The following is a 20,081-nucleotide window of genomic DNA, read 5'->3' as shown; positions in this document are numbered from 1 at the left end:
AAGACAGTCTTGGAAATTGAAGTTTACGAATTGAGAGCCTTTTGTTATATTCTATAAGATCGTAATTAATCACGAAATGTACACACAAAAAAACACTAAGAAGCACTTAAATGCTTTTGTATTTAACGCACAAACAAATTATATTTAAAATGCAGTGTGAAATCTGCAAAAAACAATTTGCAAGCTTCACCATTTGAGCATTAAATACTTTTTTTTGGATTCAGCTTACGAATAATTTTTGTCTAGCTAAGAATGCATCAATAAAATACATTTATCCAAATGAATTTATGTATGGAAGAAAAAACTGTCCATAAGCAACTTGAGTTATAAACACATCTACATATGTACACAATTAAATACACCTATGGTTATATTTTGCTTAAGCTTTGCCCATTTGGATAACTGACTGAATAATATTTATTAATAATTATTAACACTGAACCATGCATCAAATAAACAATATAAATCACAACGTTTAAAATTTCAAAATCGGTTCATTAAATATATTTTTGTTTTTTTCAACTGTCTGTGTTTTATAAGCTTCATTATTTTCTTGATGGCACATAAGTTTCACACATTTATTTGTATTTGGATACTTTGTGACTTATTTCGAACATTACACTAGCTAAGAAATGACAAACTTTCAATACAAATATATAGATTAATATTATTCTCCTTTGGAAAGTGTTTTTTTGTTGTTTTTGGCACTGCCCCTTTATCTTCTATTTTCAAGTTTTTACCTTATTCCGTGCTAATGCTAATTTGTGTCTGATTTTAGCGGCTATGCAAAATATATGTTCACCATAAGTTTTGCTAAAAAATAAATCCGAATTTAAATCCAATTCGAATCCCAAACCATTCGTTACTTTCGTTATTCAGCTGTCGTTGCTCTCTACATAAATCTATGTATACATCAACAAATATATTTGTCAAGTGGCACAAGAGTTCCAATTAAGTTTCTGTTTTTCGTGTTTTGTCTACACTTTCATCTTCTTTTCGAGTTCGTTAGGCCGTAGTTTTTGAGGCACCAGACTCATTCAGAATAAGCTGAACATCCAATTTCGTTATCTTATTGTACATATACTTATTTTAAAGGTATACTGTGTGACTCATAGCCATACGAAAATATATATAGCTTTAGAAAATAGTTGTTGAAAAGGTTTGAAGGACTGTAAGCTTTTCTTGTACTGAAGAATGTTAAATGTTCCTATTGTTTAACACTAACGAAACTCTGTATGTTTTATTCGATCCTTATTACCATCTTTTTGCCAAACGAAACCATCTTTTTAGCATGCACCTTTCGTTTATTCTACTTTTTTAAGAGGAGTAGGGAAGAAAATAAGGTAAATAAATAATAAACAAATGATATGCTTGTTTTTAAAAAATTGTTATATATTTTCCAAAGTAAAATAAACTAATTATATAAAAATTAATTAAACTTATAATAAAACTTTACAAGCTAAGAAGAAATTTATTTCTACAGTAGATTGAACATAAAATTAATTTAAATATGTATATCATAATAAAATTTAATTTTCATTTGCCATTTTGATTTCGAATCAATTAAGGAAGTACATGGGGGCATTTTTCAAATTTAAGTTCCGTTTTTGTTAAACAAGTTTCTCTTTCCTATAATTAGCACGAGCAAATTCCATTGTTCGTTTTTTTTTTTTGTTTTTTCTTTAAATATATGCAATTAATAGTGCTTAGAGGAGAAAATGATATGCTAAGATTTGTGTGCTCAATTGTGTATTCTGTATGTTAAAACCTAATCTATAATCTTTTAAGACAATAGTTAATAATTATAATATATATATATATAATTATTTTAAAATGCAATAAATTAGTGTGTGTGTTTGTGTTAACATTTTTAAAAAATGAACATTAGCTAGGCAAAGGCGAAAGGATATTATAATTTTTAAAATTATTTCTGGTTATTTGCAGTTATATAAAGAAATTAAAATTAATAATTATTACACATGAGATCACAGTATTAGAGACATAAGTTACATATTTTCCCATTTCAATTTCATCGAATATAATTAGTAATCGTCAATTTGCTTTAGTTAGGCTTTATATGGTTAGTAACTCTGATTTGCTTGCTTGATTTCCTATCTTGCTCATTCGTGGATGTGTGTGATATTATCTAGGCTAACTGAAGCATATTGTGTGTTCTTTACGATTTAATGTCTTGCATATATTTTGCTGATAGCACAACCCCGTTTCTACGACTACAACTCAGTATACGTTAATGAATATTCAGCATCAGCGGTTGATTCTGGACCTGGCTCTCCTGGATCTCCTGGCTCAACCTTTTCTCTCCGGCACACTGTCCTCGTAGAAGAAGGGCTGGCTGGAATCCTGTTCGACCCACACGTAATTATACTGCCTGGGACTGGTGAGGGGCGACAGAGTTCCATAGTCCGAGGTCAGCTCGAAGGGAAAGGCGCTCTCGTCGAGATCCAGAGCTAAGGCCAAACTAAGCTTCTTGGCCTTGTCGCCGCTGGATGCCGAGTTCTCTAGTCTCTACATGCTCGCACTCGAAGTGACTATGGCCAAATCGGCGGAGTGGAGCAGATGATGCTGCTGGTATTGCTGATGTTGCTGCAGGCTCAGGTGATGTTGCTCCTGCTGCTGCTGCTGCAGTTGCTGTTGCTGTTGCTGCTGATGTTGTTGCTGCTGTTGCTGTTGCTGCTGCTCGCCACGCACCTTCTCCTTCTTGATGCGCTGCTTCAAGTGCACCTTGGCATGTCGCTTCTTCTCATCGGAGCGGGCAAACTTCCTGCCGCAAATGTCGCAACTGAAAGGCTTCTCACCCGTGTGCGTGCGAATGTGGGTGGTGAGGTGGTCGCTGCGGCTGAAGCTTCGCATGCAGATGCGGCACTGGAACGGCTTCTGGCCCGTATGGATGCGTATGTGGCGGGTGAGCTCGTCCGAGCGGGAGAATCTGCGATCGCAGTTTTCCACGGGACAGGCGTAGGGTCGCTCGTGCACGGGCGTCTTGCTGGGTCGGTTGGGATATTTGCGTGGCTTCACGGGCACCAGTTTCAGGGGTACTGTGCTCTGCTGATAGACCTGTGAAAGGATCTCATGACCCTTGCTGGTCGATGGGCTGTACTCCGCCAATTGCACTGCTGCTGCTGCTGCAGCGGCGGCTGCTGCGGCCGCAGAACTGCCTCCGGATCCAGCCGAATAACCCGTGCCATTCGAACTGGGCTGCATATCAGGATAGCTCTCCTGCTTGGGTATTAAAACGCCCAGTGCTGCATTGCTGGAACTTGCGGATGAAGTGGGTCCCGGCAGCACCAAAGTCTGTTGTTGCTGCTGCACCTGCTGTTGGACTTGCTGTTGCTGCTGGGCATAGTCCGCCGGAGAGTCCAACCACTGGTATTTGGGCTGCGATCGCACATATTGCTGCTGCTGCTGCAACTGTTGCTCCTGGCTGCTGTGGAGTTCGGCTAGGCCCGGAAAACCGGATGAGGCTCCGGCGTAAGTTGGTGGCGGTTGCTTCAGCAATATCGGTGTGCAATCCATGGTCAGACCCAGCAATTCCGCATGCTGGGCCGCCGCCGCTGCTGCTGCTCTTCCATCGTCATAGGGCGAAGGAGCAGCTCCTGCCGCTTGCTGTTGCTGCTGTTGCTGTTGCTGCTGCTGCTGTTGCTGTTGCATTGTGGCATAGTGAGCGGGCAGACTGAACAGGGGTGGCTGAAACATGGTCTTGTCCGGACTGGGCAGACCCCAACTGTTGCCCAAACTATTCGAGGGTGGTGACATTGGCCCTGCTAAAACGCCCAGTTGTGGGGAGGAAAGTTGCTGATGCTGCTGTTGCTGCTGCTGTTGGGCTGCTGCTGCTGCGGCGGCTGCTGCACTCATCGCGTTGCCTGTGGTGGTGAAAACGCCACGATATGAGATTTTGCTAGGCTGTTGTTGTTGTTGAAGGGCATGTTGTTGATAGTGTTGTTGGTGTTGCTGCTGGTGTTGCAATTGCTGTTGTTGGTGTAGCGGCTGTTGTTGTTGGTGTTGCTGCTGTTGTAGTTGATGTTGCTGTTGTTGTTGTTGGAGTTGTAGTTGACTGTGATGGTGGTGGTGATGATGATGATGATGGTGGTGATTTGGCAATTGTTGTTGTTGGTGTAATATTTGGTGTTGTTGGTATTGATGTTGCGGGGAGCTCATGTGTTGTTGTTGCTGTTGCTGCTGGTGACTGTGGTGGCAATTGCTATTGTTGCTGGTGTTGTGATGCAGCTGTTGTTGTTGTTGTTGTGGCTGCTGTTGTTGGTGTGATTGTGTGTGGTTGCCTGGTGAGCCAACGCCCTCAGTGTTGTTGTTGTTGTTGCTTTCGCTTGTTGTCTGTTTGCTTGTTGTTGTTGATGATGATGATGTGGTGGTGTTGTTGTTGTTGTGTTGTGGGTACATATTACAGCTATTATTACTTGATTCTTCCTTGACAATTGTCAATGCTGGCGGCGTACTGCGCTCTTCTTTTAACGGACTGCAATGCGACAACACGGGACTGCCCACAGATACCACTTGGGGTTCCAAAGAGAGATCCTCGGATTCGATAGATCCTGAAATGGAGAGAAAAGATATATTTTGATTAGTTTGGGTAATTTCGCATTTTCTTCGTTATTTTAGTGCTTTTGATTTTTGTTTAATTAAAATGATTATGAATCAGTGTTGATTGCTCGATAACAGTATTTTCCTGTTATATTTATAACTCATATCAGAAATAAGGCAAAAAAATGCTATAAATATTAATAATAATGATACTCCTACTTGTACTATAGAATCAATTTAAACTCGTTGCATAGTATGATAAGGTAACTAAATATATGGGGAAGTAAGTCTTGGCCTTAAAACTCCAGATTGCTGGTGTTGCTAAAGTTGCTGCTGTTGCTGTTGCAACGATATCAATCACAGTTCGCTTGAACGGCATTGGCACTGGGTTGCTGCAGCTGGGCGCGCTTTGATTTCGCGGAAATCGAACGACACGGGAGGTCGCATCATCGCTCATCGTGCCTGAAGTCCAGAAGTGGAGAAGACAGTTTCAGTTGGGGGCCAGGCAAAAGTGTCGGCGAGAAGACTAATTACGCGGCTACCAGGCCGAGGGAATCTTCTCCAACTCTCTCGCCATTCCCCTCGTTTTTCTTCGTTGTTTTTTTGTTTTCACTGCTCACGATTGTCGTCATTAATGCCGCTCGAACTTGAGCTTTAGCCTGGATATTGATTGAGTTGCATTGCGCCTAATGTGCTGCGACATCAATCTGGTTTTATTCCAAGCTGCGGGAGAGGGGTCACTCGTTTGGATTCACAGAAATTTTTGCGATAGCGACTCTATTGTTCTAGTCCGCCGCGTTTACATATATCTGCAAGCCCCATTAATGCTGTCATGGCAAATTATGTCCCAAAAAAAAAGAGAGGAGAAAGACGACAACAAATTATGTTTTATTTGTGACATCCCCAAAGGAGACGCGTTTTAGTCTGGCCAATATGGAGCCTTTGTCCATCCTCTTTTTGGCCGGCCATCTCGTCCAAAACATCGACTGTGAGTGAGACATGGCCGGCAGTTTCACCAACTTGCCAAGTTTGGCGATTAAAAGCCGCTCCATCATTGTCATGCAAATTGTTTTAATGGATTTTCATTTGAAAATTGCCCATGTCTATGATTTTTGCTGTTCTTTATTTTGCGTTTGGCCAAAGTCTTGGCTGCTGCGTGGGTTGTGGCCAGAATTTATGGGTGACACTTTTTTGGCTTCTGGCTAACTTTATAGCTAAAACATATTCAAGTCACATACTTGAATATTTTCAATCTCTCTCATTCATTTTTATGCATTTTCAATGGATCTTTGCGTTCTTTCACTGCGAAACAGAAACTTTTTCATTCTTTCGGCTAAAGAGAGCAATTAAACTCAATTGTTTTTGATAGGAGCAGCAAATCTAGTATACTTTATTTGCTTTGCCTTAATTCAATTAGAAATGCAGCTCCATATGTCTGTAGATATATTGCTCAGATGTATGTATATTTATATGCCCAAGTCCGATATGGTTTTCTGTGTGTCCGCGTATCTTGAGGCAGAGACGCTAGTGAGAAAATTGCGCTCGAAACATTGACACTGAACGGAAATGTTTAATACATGTGCCGTTGTTGTTGCTTTTAGATTAATTAAGCGACGATGTTGCTTTTTTATTTATTATTTTTATTATGCAGTCTTAGAAATATGAGATCGCTGCTTCATGAGTATTGCAAAATTCAATTTTATTTGACATTAATGAAAAGTGAGCGCAAAAATAAAAACAGAAATTTTATGACATAAATTTAATGAAGTCTATACCGTGATACCATTGGGATGTCAACATTTTTATTAATTTATATTTATGTGAGCAAAGACCAAAAGTATATACGAAACTCTTGGCTGGAGGCCGCATTAAATGCCTCATAACTTAATAATAACAACGAAATTATGAAGACACAAAAAAAACACAAAGGAAAATGAAAAACAAGATCAACAAATCCGAAGACGTGCAAATAAAGAAATGCCTCGAAAAATTGGTACTTCAACTTTTTCGAATGTTTATTTATGATTTTGAACATGTTGTTCGGGACAAGCCCAGGGAGAAAAGGTTGTGCGGGAAGTCCGGAGAAAGACAAAGCCAAGATACTCGGATGTTGGAGTGGCGCAGAAGTAAGTCAAGATATGGCCTAACATAACGACAGTTTCTGCGCTCTCCACTGAGGCTGATTTATGTTGAGACTTAAGACTGACAACGGATTAGTTGCAGACTCCATACGGACTGCAACTGGCATTGCCACTGCAGCATGTGGCAGCTGCAAGCTGCATCCATTAGCAGCAGATAAAGAAACCTTACGGAGCGAGTTTCTCCCAGCTAAGCAGAACTCTATAAATGTTTCGTGGCTTTTGTGCCCACAATTTATGGGGGGTATTATAATATTGAACTATCATGACAGGGGAAATATTTTAAAGATATTTATATATATAATAATATAGTACATACAAGTTATATTTTTTAAAAAGTTTTTGCATTTTTTAACTTTGCATATTTCAAATTTATAATTTGTGTGTTTAAAAGTTTTTTTTTGGAATTTTTCTTTGTGAATTAATACAATATAAAATATTTACGAATGATTGATTCTATTTTCTATATATTGTGATTTTAGTTTTTATGAATATAGATGCTCAACTAAGACTTGATTTAAGGTCTACAGTTAAAAAACTTGTTTAAGTCGACTTGTAAATATTTTGCTTATTTAAATTTGGTTCTAATAAAGTACTTGCCTTACAATTATTTTATAAAAATTAACTTTTAAAGTTTCTTTTTTATTTTGGATTTCTTTGTAACAAGATTGAGTAGTTTACTTACCAGTAATGGGTGGTGGCTCCACAACGGTGGTGGGTCCGAAGAACGAGGGAATATCGCTGGACGTGGTTACCGGCGTGTTGAGATCGCCGGGCAGGGCCTCAATCAGCTGCTTGTGGGCCTCCACCTGCTCGACGGCCGAGGAGACGGGACTGTGCTGGCCGCTGGTGTTCAGCAGGCTGAGGTGCGAGGCTGAGCTGCGACCGCTGCTGGCCGCGGCACTTGGCTGAACGGCCACGTGTCCCGGACTGCCGCCCTGGGTGGGCGTGGCCGTCTGGTTGCGGGCACGCAGCACCGAATTGTTGGCGGAAGCGGAGGCGACGGCGTGAGCGGCTGCGACGCTGGCCGCTGCCGTTGCAGTGGTGGTGTATTGCAGCAGCGATGAGGAGGACGACGAGGAGTTCAGGGAGCTGCTGCTGGTGCTGGCCCCGCCGTGATTTCCCCCGCCGAACTGGGCGGGACTCAGGTAGGTGGCCGTCGACGGACTGCCGCTGCTCTGGGCCGCCGTGCTCGTCTTGAACAGACAAGTGTCGAAGCTCAGCACATTGAAGTGGGCGGCCGCGGCCGTCTCGGTGAGCAGGAATGCGTGATGCGTTGGCGCCACCAGGGTTTCAAGCCCTTCCATGATCATGGCCGCTGATGGAGTTCCAGGGGCTACGCCGCCTGCAAAAAAATAACGATAATAGAAAATGTAATAAAAGGTTACCATAATATTATTAACCAGTCATAAAATATTTTTGTCTGTTAAACTAAATGAATAATTTTACTAAAATGGGCTTATAGTTCTCAACCAACTTATTCGAATTGAATATAATCAATAAATAATATATGTATATCATAAGTTTTAAGACGATATGTCGAGTGTAATCAGAGTTGGTAACCGCAGATGGACTCATGCAAAATCATGCTGCGAATGCCGTGCACTTCGGTATTTTCAATTGATTTGCCACGACAGCTGTTCGATTGCATAACCACGTTGGTGAGTGAGTGCTTCGGGTCATCAAGTGGTGAAATTACTTAACAATTAATTCGCCATCGAGTTGTCGTTGTCTTCAAAAACTGTCGCAGACTTTCGCCTCGTGCGCCCACGATCACATGCAATTAAATTAAGATCGATTAAGCACTTAGCTCAGCCCTGAGAAGTAGAACAGGCGGCTTTCCCATGGATTCACCCAGGTTTGGGCCATCATCCCGGGAAGTGGGTCAGGCGGTGACCTTACGCAATCCGCTGGCGCGAACTTATGCAAGTCTCAATTAGAGCCTGATCGGTGGACAGCAAATTTTTCTAAACAAATGTCTCATAAACTTGGCTTATTATTTATTTTGTAGTTTTGCCTGCTAGTTTATCACAGATAAACTAACCGAAATTGCGATTGCCATCTGCAACGAGTTTCGGCACTGGGTCTGGGTCTTCCCCTGCCATTTATTTCGCTCCTCTCGATCTGCTCGATCTGCTCGGTGTGGCGTCATCCAAGCTCTCGAGTGTTGTTTTATTTTATTATTTTTATTTTTTCTTAATTTTTTTTCCTGTTGGCGAAGGCTTGACCGCGTTGATTTGCATTACAAGTGCACTTGTGTTGACAGGCAGCTATGCGCCAAAATAACTACCGTGCCACGGCGTATCCGACAGATACGAAGAAGCAACAGCAAGAGCAACAGCAACAGCAAACAGCGGAAAAAAGAGTCCCGCTTTTGGCACTTTTGCTTTTTTATTTACATTTGATTTCACGCATAATTTCCATGGCAAAGTGCACTCGAGACAGGCAGCGAGTGAAATTACATTCAAAACTGTAGGCCGCCGCCACAGATTCAGATACACAACACGTCCATACAAGCGGCGAGCACACCCGCGGATACATTTGTGTTGAGCCAGCGCGTGCTGGGATCTTGTGTGTGCTTTTTGTGTTTTGTTCATTCATAAAATTATGCGCTCGAGTCAATAATTTTTACAGTCGATCAAAGATTTGTATCTTTTCTGTCTTGCCACATGAATCATCCGCGGGCGGCCGAAATAAAATCCAATACTTCGAACCTCTCAAAGTCTAAAAACTGGTTGGAGAGCATCGATTCGACTTCCAGCTCTTTGGACTTCTTGGCCCGGTCTTTGTCTTCCCCCTGATTCTTAATAACTTGGCTAACAATTGACACTCCCTTAAATGAAGAAAAAAAAAAAGAATCATGAAAAACCAACAACGGCAAGCCAAGGTGTTGCTTAACTACAGTGGCAACCGGCTAAGAAGATTACTGCGGTGAAGGAGAAGAAACTTCCGAGAAAACATGACTGACTACCAGTATAATCCAGTCCTACATTTTCCATGGCTTTTCTTTATGAAGTTTTTCCACAAAGCGTTCACCTTAGTCAATTGCCACTGTTCGAACCGCTGTCTGCGTTTATGTATATTGTAAATCTTGTCTCCGGCCCGGATCCTCTGACTTCTTTCACTCTGCATATTTTTGCATAGCATTTTTCCTGATTTTGTTTTTAGTGTAGTAGGACAGACAACACACGTCAAGATCTCTTGCCATGAATGAATATTGGCACTGGCTGTGAGCGCGAGTGAGATGGATATCCGAAAGATACATTTAACGGCTCGATGAGGAAGAGGTAAGGCGGAGAAAAAACGCCGAGCATGAAAAAATTGTTATGTTGATATTATTTTAATTAAGTTTTGCGAAACCGGTTGCAGCTGTCGCTGCTCTATCCATTTCCATGGTTCCTCTTGGGGTTCTATTCACTCTTTTTAAATTTTTTTTTTTATTTTTATTTCGCCCCAGTCGAGAGTGTTAACAATCGGATAGATGGGCGCCAATTTGTTTGCTTTGGCAATTGAGGAGCGGATAGGCCATGGCCTGACCCCCAGACCTGGGTTTTGACCATTTGTTTTCATTGGCAGCATTGAAGACCTCATCGAGGATTAAATTTTGAGACGCGCTAAGCGACCTTTGGCTACTTAACGGCTCCAAAAATAAACTACAAGTTTGTTGTCTTGGGCGATCTTGTGCAATGCTATCCGGTACTCAAATATCGCCGGATTTGCATTCCCAACCTTGGGACAGTACCAAAAAAAAAAACATACATATCTCAATTAATATGAACAATAATAATACCAGTTTTTTGTTTTCCACTGGTACTTTTTCTCTGTTTTGTTTGGTTATTAATTTAAAAAGAAATTGGTGAAACGCTTAAGGCGAAGGGATGGCGATCATTAGTCAATTGTTTGTGTGTGTGTGTGGGGAGTAAAAGTATCTTGCAGATACATAGATAGAAAACATGCAAGTTGCATGCGACACGGAGCCAAAACGAACGATGATGGAATGGCCGGGCGGCAACAAAGTCCATCATTCACCCAGCGGGAGCAGCAGGCCCCAACACTCCCCGTGCACCGCCCACCGTCACCACACCCATCCCCCTTCACCAGGAGTGTCCAACAAGTTAGCATGGACAACATGAAAATGTATCTTTTGCCGCCGTCTTTTGCATGCGTAACACTTTGTCACACTTTTCATGCCAACAGCTCTGGTTGCCTGTTTTCCCCTCATGAGAACAATTAATGAAAATAAACAGCCGCGGGCCAGACAAAAACAACAACAGCAACAACCACACCACAACTCGTCGAATATGTATATTTTTATAAAGATTTTTTTCCCTCTTTGCTCGAAATCATTTTAGTGGGCACTTAAATGAAAATTTTCTTGTTTGACTTGGCAGCAAACGAACAAAACAACTCCCGACGGCAACTTCAGACTTTTGGCCACATAAAGTAGTAAGATCCAAAACGGGGGAGGGGGGCTATGTCAAAGTGCCATTTGGCAACTGCAGCAAGTGTTAAATGAACTCTACGACCCATCAACGGGCGTCGGCACCTTTTGTTTTGATCTCATAATTATTTTCCCAAATACGAAAATTGACGAAAAGTGATGGAAGAGCTTTAAAATTGATAAATGATCTTTAGCTTTTTCATTTCGTTGGTTATGGTAGGTTGCATGTAAATCATTTTGCTAATTGTTTTTCCATTTCGTAGTAGCTGCACTAAAAACCGCCACTAGGAAATGCATTAGCGGGAAAAGTTTGGCGTTACGGGGGCGGGTCCTCGGATTTGTAAGTGTGGGGAATGCAGACGGACCAAAAATTTGCCATCAAATTGTAAACATCTGAACTGGGCAGATTGCTATTTTAATTGAGCGCTAAGTGTATGACAATAATTTAATTACAAAAACTGCAAATGGCTAATGCAGATACACTTGTGCTTGGCTACATAAATTTTGAAATACATAGTTGCAATCGTAAATTTTGTTGCTTGGCTGTCTGCTCCCAGGTGCTTCCCAAATAACGTGCAGAAATTTTTATTAAGCGTTAAATGAATTTTTATATCTTTCAACTAAATCTGCAAAAATAAACCGCCTGGCAAGATGATTGTAGAGTTCTCTTTTCATTTTTAGGATTATGGCACAGAAGCTTTAAGAACATATGTATAAAATCTGAATTCTTTTGCTTTAAAATTTGTAAAATACGTAAGAAACTGCCTATTGAAATTTAAAATAGTTTACACAGTATACTTAAACATATTAATTTTATTTTAAAATAAAATGAAAACAGTTACTTGTCTAAAGCTATACACTTTTATTAAATTTATTTGAAAGACCCATTGAACCATATGCCAATAAGTGTCAGAAAGTGTTTTCTTGCCTAGCATAAAATTTTGAATTCGACACGGCACTCATAAATCAGCTATTAAATTTATGCTATTTTAGCGTTCTTATAAATTAAATTTGTTGGCCAATAACTCAACCGAATTCACCGCGAACATTTTTCATTTTAATTAAAAAGTGGATAAACTTAAAGAATACATTTTATGAGACAGACTAGATAGCACACGACACGAAAACAGTTGCCCTTGCATTACTGTTAAACACCCACCTGGATCGCAATGGCACTTGCAGAAGAATTCAAAGGGATTTTCCTTTGGCTTTTGTCGCCTTTCTGGCTTTTCGTCACTCCTTAGACGGACTCAATAATTTTCACTGTCGGTTGCACGAAAGTTTAGTTCTCACTGAGAGGCAAAAATCAATAAAGCACTGCTCGTGTAATCATCTTATGTGGCTGTGGACTTTCATTCATGCCGTACCGTCGTCCTTTCACTTTTACTTAAGTTTTAGTTTAATAAGCAAGTGTGTCTTGCTGTATGTTTGCTTTAATTTATGTGAAAACTTTTGTTTTTTGTTATTGGCACTGCTCGATCTCACTGCACAAGCGATTTTGATATTTTATTATACGGGATTTTCCAATAGATATATTGCGTTGAATATCTATAAAATGTCTGCTTCTGATTTGCTTTCTTGCTAGCTTGCTGGTTTGCTTAGTTTAGCTTCTTCTATTCCAACCGTCGCGTTTGCTTGTCCGAACACAACTGAGGCACGAGATGCGCCCTCTTTCGGTTTTTATGAATGAAACTCAACATCGCTGCTCGCTCACGAACACCATGGCATACACCATACAGTGCCCCTGCTCGGGCGCTATCAAAGTGCCCCTGCTCGAACGGCACGCGCCCCAAAGTCGAAATCGAAAAACCCGCTCTCTGGCGGGGAAATCGTAGCGCTCACATAGACGTCACCATGGCGCTCGAATATCTATCGCTTATATGTATATATAGTGTGGCATAGCCGGCCGGTTTTGCGAGCTGATGTCGATCCAATCGTAGGTCTGGTCGCCTCCCTACTCTGCAGCCATTTTCATCGCGCACGCGCATTTCAGCCAATCAACAGTTTGCCAGGCCTTTCCGCCGTGGTGAGTTTCACTCCGTCTCTCTCTCTTCTTTTTCGATTTCGACTTCTCTCCGGTCTCGCATGAGGTAAAAATAATACAACAGGTATTCCCATAAGAATGTACATACACATATACATATATACCTCATTATACCCTTGCAGAGGGTATTATAATTTCAGTCAGAAGTTTGCAACGCAGTGAAGGAGACATCTCCGACCCTATAAAGTATATATATTCTTGATCAGCATCACTAGGCGAGTCGATCTAGCCATGTCCGTCTGTCCGTCCGTCTGTCCGTCTGTCCGTCTGTCCGTCTGTCCGTCTGTCCGTCTGTCCGTCCGTTTATATGCAAACTAGTCTCTCAGTTTTAAAGCTATCTGCATGAAACTTTCCCAAAAGTTGTCTTTCTATTGCAGGTAGTATATAAGTCGGAACGAGCCGGATCGGACGACTATAGCATATAGCTCCCATAGGAACAATCGGAAAAATAAATGAAAAAAAATTATAACTTTGCTGTTTTTTAATTTTTTGTTTAGTTCTTCGACATTTAGTAATGGTTAAATATTTCCGATTTACGGTTTAAATTTCATCAAAATCGGACGACTATAGCATAAAGCTCCCATAGGAACAATCGGAAAAATAAATGAAAAAAATTATAACTTTGCTGTTTTTCAATTTTTTGTTTAGTTCTTCGACATTTAGTAATGGTTAAATATTTCCGATTTACGGTTTAAATTTCATCAAAATCGGACGACTATAGCATATAGCTCCCATAGGAACAATCGGAAAAATAAATGAAAAAAAATTATAACTTTTCTGTTTTTTATTTTTTTGTTTTGTTCTTCGACATTTAGTAATGGTTAAATATTTCCGATTTACGGTTTAAATTTCATCAAAGTCGGACGACTATATCATATAGCTCTCATAGGAACAATCGGAAAAATAAATGAAAAAAATTATAACTTTTCTGTTTTTTAATTTTATGTTTAGTTCTTCGACATATAGCAATGGTTAAATATTTCAGAATTATGGTTTAAATTTTATCAAAATCGGTCGTCTATATCATATAGCTCCCTTAAAAATAATAAAAATATATAAAATAACTATCAAATAATTGAGCTGCAAATCATCATAGCTTCAATGTTTTTAAACATATACGAAAGTAAATCATAATTTTAATGTTTTCAAAAATGTTTAATTCTTGCAATAGCTGCAAGGGTATATGAACTTCGGCTTGCCGAAGTTTGCTTTCTTTCTTGTTTTCTATCGATTCGTGCGCGTGTGTGCGAATTTTAGCGGCTGGCAAATGTTATGATTTCCCGAAATACGTCACCAGTGTGCGCGAAAATTTCGGCCCATTAGCCATGGCAATTTTTGCATCGACGTAAACACCGACACCCATCCGTGAATTGTACCGATTCCTAAACAAATGATTCACTTGACCATTTATGGACAGATTTTCGGGTCTTCGTCTGGCATTGTATCTCTGAGAAACTTTTCCCGGTAGCCGCCAAAGGTCAGGGTGGAAATTGTTTGGCAAATAGTTGAGCAAGTGTTTTGGCAAGTGCCTATTTATGATACTTTACAGTTCATGTGTCTGTGAAGAGTGAATTGTTTACGCAATGTTCTGGTAATGTTATTCAGTTTAAGAAGTCACTTTGGTCAATTGAAAAGAATTTTTCCTTTATTATTTTGTTTTTGTAGGACATACAAAATATTTCCATTAATTCTCTTATATATAAAATTCTCTAAGTAAAAGACGGTGAACTTAATATGGTTCACTGGGTAAAGACTATGACCATGTGTTCTGGTGACTGATTTTTGTGAGAAAATTAAAATATTAAAACAAGTTTATGGTAGGACTGATTAGTTTGGCTGATAAAATTCTGCTTGACTGAATTTATAAAATACGATTACAAATAAAAACTTAAGAAAATCATAAGAAAAATGTGGGAGTTCAATAGCAATGTTAAATGATAAAATAACATACAATTTATTTATTCATATATGCTGTAAGTAAAATGCATTCAAATAAATTTTTCATTACAGAGAAATATTTGGACTTTGTCCATGTTTTTCCTATATTTTCTGTCTTATTTCTTAAATTCCATTGACAGCAGTAGGAATTTCAGATCATATGTTTATCATTCGTTTACATTGTAAATAAAACAACAGTTTTCATGTGCTAAGGACAAGGTTTCACGTCATATGTGCAATGTGCAGAGGCATTTGTTCCGCATTGTTTTTATTGGGATATATAAACAAAATTGTAGCGAGAAATAAAGTAAAAACGCTATGATGGTGGAAGAGAAACTGTAATGTTCGCTCTTTAGATCAGTAAAAGGTAAAGGGTAAATCCAGTTCGTGACACGAGTGGTAACTTCAAGTTCCAAAACCTTTATGTGTGTTGTGTGCTCCAGCACACGCCATGACCTAAAAATAAACACCTGGGGAAATGCTATCTTTTCGTATTTTGCCGGCAAAAAGTTCAACACCAGACAACAACAGAGTACGTCAGTCACTTGGCAGATACACAAGGGATGCGGATACAAATACAGACAGATGCGCCCCCACCCAAAAATAGAACTTTGGCTCATTTATGAAAGTTTTTGCCAAACAAAATAAATACAAATCGCATACGCTCCCGATTATTTTTAACCTTCACATAATGCTGAGCGATCGAGGTTTTTAGGGGGGATGCAAGAGATGGGAATAAAGCCGAAATAACGCGATGGAAAGGGACACGTAGAGGCCGTCGGCCACCTGTAGGCTAAGGTACGCTAATAAAAACTTGCGCGATTTTCATCAAGTCAGTGGCGCTAAATTTAGCAAAATCTATTCAGAAAATTTTTATAATTGTTGTTTTTCTTAAGGGGAAGACGGAAGAGAGGTGCTTGTGGCCCAGCCCCTGACAAAACACCCACGAAAATAGTTTGCACAATCTAAAAATACACTTTTGTGGCCATTGTAAATTATTGGCTGCCTGCTGACTGCCTGTCTGATTGCCGTTTTCATCCAAAGATGGACATGGATGGATGGATGGCATTCAGGTGGGGGGCGTTCTTTGAGTATAAGCCCAGCTAAGCTCTAAGGTGATGACTGGTAGCACTGCACCTTTTCCTTAATTTGGTAGCACTGGCATCAGCGCACCCAGGACAAGTCGGCTCTCCAATTAACATGCCTAACATAAACAAATAAATAAATTCGCTTACATTCATTATTGTCTTTTTTGTGGCTTTAACAAACTAATCAATGTTATTTTAGCGTTGGGGTAGGCATTTATGCAGTAAGTAACATGTATAATAAAATTTAGTCGGTTCTTAATGGCAAAGTTTATGCAATTCAAACTAATTAAAATGTTTTTAAGGTGTCTGAATTTACTATTAAAATGTAAACTATTAAAATATATGTTTTTATCAATACCAGGTTTGACTTGAAGTTTTTTATAAATTATCAGATTGGATTTTATGTCTGAGGTAAATACAAAAAAATATTAAAGAGATTGTGAGTTTAGTTTGCATTATATTATATTATATTAATATCATTTTGATCCCGCAAACTCTGGCGATTGCTAATTCGTTCACCCTTTTCTTAGCTAAGTTCTGCTCGTGAGGCCTTACCTATCTAAATATCCACCATTGTATTGATATCTATATCTGTCTATATGCCAATTCTACGGTTGAGTGTGTGTGCCGTGTATCGTGTGGGTTTCCTCACCGTGTTATCTCATTGAGAACGTTGCTGAACTTGCGTGGGTCAATTGGGAAGACGGCGAGTGCTGCGTCTGCTGCCTCTTGATGAGGCAGAGGCGTTAGATAGTCGCAAGTTGCGAGTCGCAAGCCAGATGACACATGGCATGCGCCCAGCGCAGACACAGATACAGATATAGAAACACGACAGTCAAACTTGACAAACAGACAAACCAACCAACAAACAAACATTGGCATCAATGCCAGGCCAGGCTTGTCTGTTTGTCTTCTAGCCAAGGTCCGCGTTTTGCCGTAAATGGTGAAAAGTTTTGTTAGGGCAACTTTTGAGTTACAGCTCGCGTAGGCTGTAATTAAAAGCGTATTGACTGGTAATGCAACAAGTTTGCCGCCATCCCGCTTCCACTCGAATCGACGGCTATATCTATGAGATACACTTGAGCTATTGCCGTGCTTTTTTTCCCCTTCTTTCTATTCACTTGTTATTGGTTGGCTAGTCTTTGGCTTGCCCTCGGTACTGAAATTGTTTTCTTTTGCCCTGCCAACTGCCAATGGGGGCTTTGTAGAGTTTTCACTCCGGCTGAAACGCACTTGATTGCGGCGCATTACGCAAGCCAACTTCATTTTGGTTTCGTCCATAGGTGAGAGCCATAAACCAATCGCCAAGTGGGCGTCATCATCATCTTCGGAATTGAAGTGTGAATAAATTTATATAAAACTTTTGTCATACCTATACATTTTACATATATTAATTTTGGATTTATCTTCGCTGCGTCCGTTTTAATGGTTCTTAAATTTCACCTCTTGTAAATTGTCAGGATGTAAAATTTAATTCAGAGCAGAGAAAAAGTTAAATTTTACTTGCCATCCCGTTGTGTTATTTTGTTTTGTAAAAATTCATAAATAAATTTTGGATATTTTTTCTATATTTTATTTCATATAATTTATGAGCATCATAATATGCTTTATGATCTTGGCATGTTGCCGTAAATTGCTGCAGTCAACAGCAAAAGGGGGGTAATATTGTTGTTCAGAGACACAAATTAGAAATTTAAACATTTGGAGACCCCAAAAAATATTCCATTGGCTGAATTAGAGCAGAGACACGAAGTGGGCGGAGAACCAGGGGACACGGAGAATCAGAGATTCAGCTCCAGCGCCATTTTCCCCCTGTGTTGAGAGGTCGGCGAAAAATGAGGTGAGAATTAAATTTGATTCTCGGTTTTATATTAGTTGTCAGTATTCCAAAACAAGTGCATAAAATTTAGGAAATTAGTAAGATAATTAGTGGTATTAAATATATTAACCAATGATTCTTGGAAACGTCTAAACTTGTTTAAAGGGTGATAATTTATGGTCAATAAATTTTTTCTACAATTTTTGGCAGCATTGTTAATTTTTTTTAATTTATTATGTGTATTTAAATATTTTTTCTTAAATTGTATGTTGATCTAAGCTTTTATATTTTTAAAAATAATACGTTTCTAATTTTATGTAAATTACATGTAACAATCAAAACTTGTTCAGATGAAAATATTATACAGGAGCAATATAGTTAAGACTTTCTCTAAGCTGTCTGCTTGTCAGCTTCAATTTTGGAAAGCAAAATGGCCAGCTGTTTGGCAATTGTGTATCAGCTACCCACTGCCCCATTGCCTTTGTCTAATTGCTGACTCTATGAGATTTGGCACAAACATGAATATTCATAAATAATAACTCAGCACAATCCCAATTAGGAATAAGACGCTCGATTCAGCCTGTTTCGCCTGGTGAAAGTGGGTCAAATAAAATGGCATCGGAAATAGATTGCACGAATGTGTTTGATAAGTACTCATGCTTTACTTATGTTGATCTCCTGTTTGGGCGCACACGAAAACATGGCAATCATCTAATTATAAAACGCGGTGCTCACTCGAACTAATTTTAAAAACGGTTGCCGTTGAACATATTTAGCCAAAAAAAAAAAAAACCAAAACAAATCAAAATTTGTTCGTTCATCTTTATTTTATTATTATTATTCCCAGGGCAAAGACGTAGAAAAAATTAAAGGCAGCTGGTGGGGGAAAAGTTGACTGAAATGCCCAATCAGCTGGCTGAGAATAGAGAGAGATTCGTGTGCCGAGAAACAGGCAAACAAAACCTAAATTGGCCAAAGTCAGCAGGCGGTCTGCTGGCGCTTTTTTCGCGGATCTCTTTATCCTCTGTATACGTAAGTAAACTATTAACTGCAGAGCGCTGCAAAGAGCCAAATGGCAAATCACAATCGATCTGAAAGATGACGTAAAAAGCGCCGCGTGCAAATAGCAAAATAATTACAATATACATTTTTCACGTCAAGTTCATAAATTCTGTGGCGCTTAATCAGCTGCGCTCGCTTTAGATGCTCACGTAGATTTCTTCGTCTATTTATAGGCTTTTGTTATTTTCTGCGCTCGGTCAAGGTAATTTTAGGAACACACTACTTCTCTAATGACGTTTAAATTTTTGGCGATCGGCAAAAATTAAAAATAGATCAACAATGATTGGCAAATCACATGGGGAGGGAAAATAGATTTCGCTGCATTATTCGTGTTTTTGTTTTTCCCTATCTTTCTGATTTTGATGGATTGGGTTTATGTGTATGCATTTTCCCGTTCGCTGAAAATTCGTCGAATTCCATTTTAATGGCTTTATTTATGGGGCGTGCATGGGCAGCGATTTTTTTTTTTTTAGATTTTTGATATTTATGACACTGGCTCTCGGCCACAAAAAGTTAATCCCACTAAATGCCGTTGATAGTTTATATTACGATTTGTTGTGCTGGGGAAAATGAAAGATATTCGGGCATTTTAATTTTAGAATTGTGACAAATGCGCAACTTTTTACGGCTGCATATGGACGAGTGATCCCAGTATTGTTTTATGATTGATTTTCATTTGGCTTCATTTTGCTTAGTGTGATAATTTTTATTTTTTGTGTTTGTATTTATCTTAATTTGCTTGGAGAAATAGTACCACTTTTACTCATAAGACAATAATATAATTTGTTAGGCAATTTAAATACAACTTAACCAAAACATCCTTTTACTTTCTATAGTATGATGTAAGTTCAGCTGATAAAATATCTCTGTGTGAGTTTCCTAACCGAAATTTTCACCGTTTGGTTAGCGAATATTTCGCCTTCTTATCAATTGGCACGAACAGATAGAAGATAAAAATGCGTATGTGTAACCATATATGGTAGAGATAAGTCGG

The 20,081-nt window shown here is 39.3% G+C and overlaps 1 protein-coding gene across 2 annotated transcripts in view; it reads right to left on the bottom strand.

Moving 5' to 3' along the window:
• Nucleotides 1-1,501: 1,501 nt before the first annotated feature.
• LOC108136850 (homeotic protein female sterile) overlaps nucleotides 1,502-20,081 on the bottom strand; it is a 44,088-nt gene continuing 25,508 nt past the window's right edge. Inside the window, exons 1-3 of one of the 2 annotated variants that reach the window (XM_017258275.2) lie at nucleotides 12,296-12,796; nucleotides 7,381-8,040; nucleotides 1,507-4,568 (exon numbers count right to left, since the gene is read on the bottom strand). In XM_017258275.2, the coding sequence (XP_017113764.1) occupies nucleotides 2,527-4,568; nucleotides 7,381-8,008 (2,670 nt within the window). In that variant the 5' untranslated portion in view covers nucleotides 8,009-8,040; nucleotides 12,296-12,796 and the 3' untranslated portion in view covers nucleotides 1,507-2,526. Of the gene's footprint in view, nucleotides 4,569-7,380; nucleotides 8,041-12,295; nucleotides 12,797-20,081 lie in introns of those variants that run through there. The other variant, XM_017258274.2, reaches the window with a different exon arrangement.

Source organism: Drosophila elegans, unplaced genomic scaffold (assembly GCF_018152505.1).
Source record: "Drosophila elegans isolate 14027-0461.03 unplaced genomic scaffold, ASM1815250v1 contig_476, whole genome shotgun sequence".
In the NCBI taxonomy this organism is placed as follows: domain Eukaryota; kingdom Metazoa; phylum Arthropoda; class Insecta; order Diptera; family Drosophilidae; genus Drosophila; species Drosophila elegans.
This window is presented reverse-complemented; position numbering and strand designations above follow the sequence as displayed.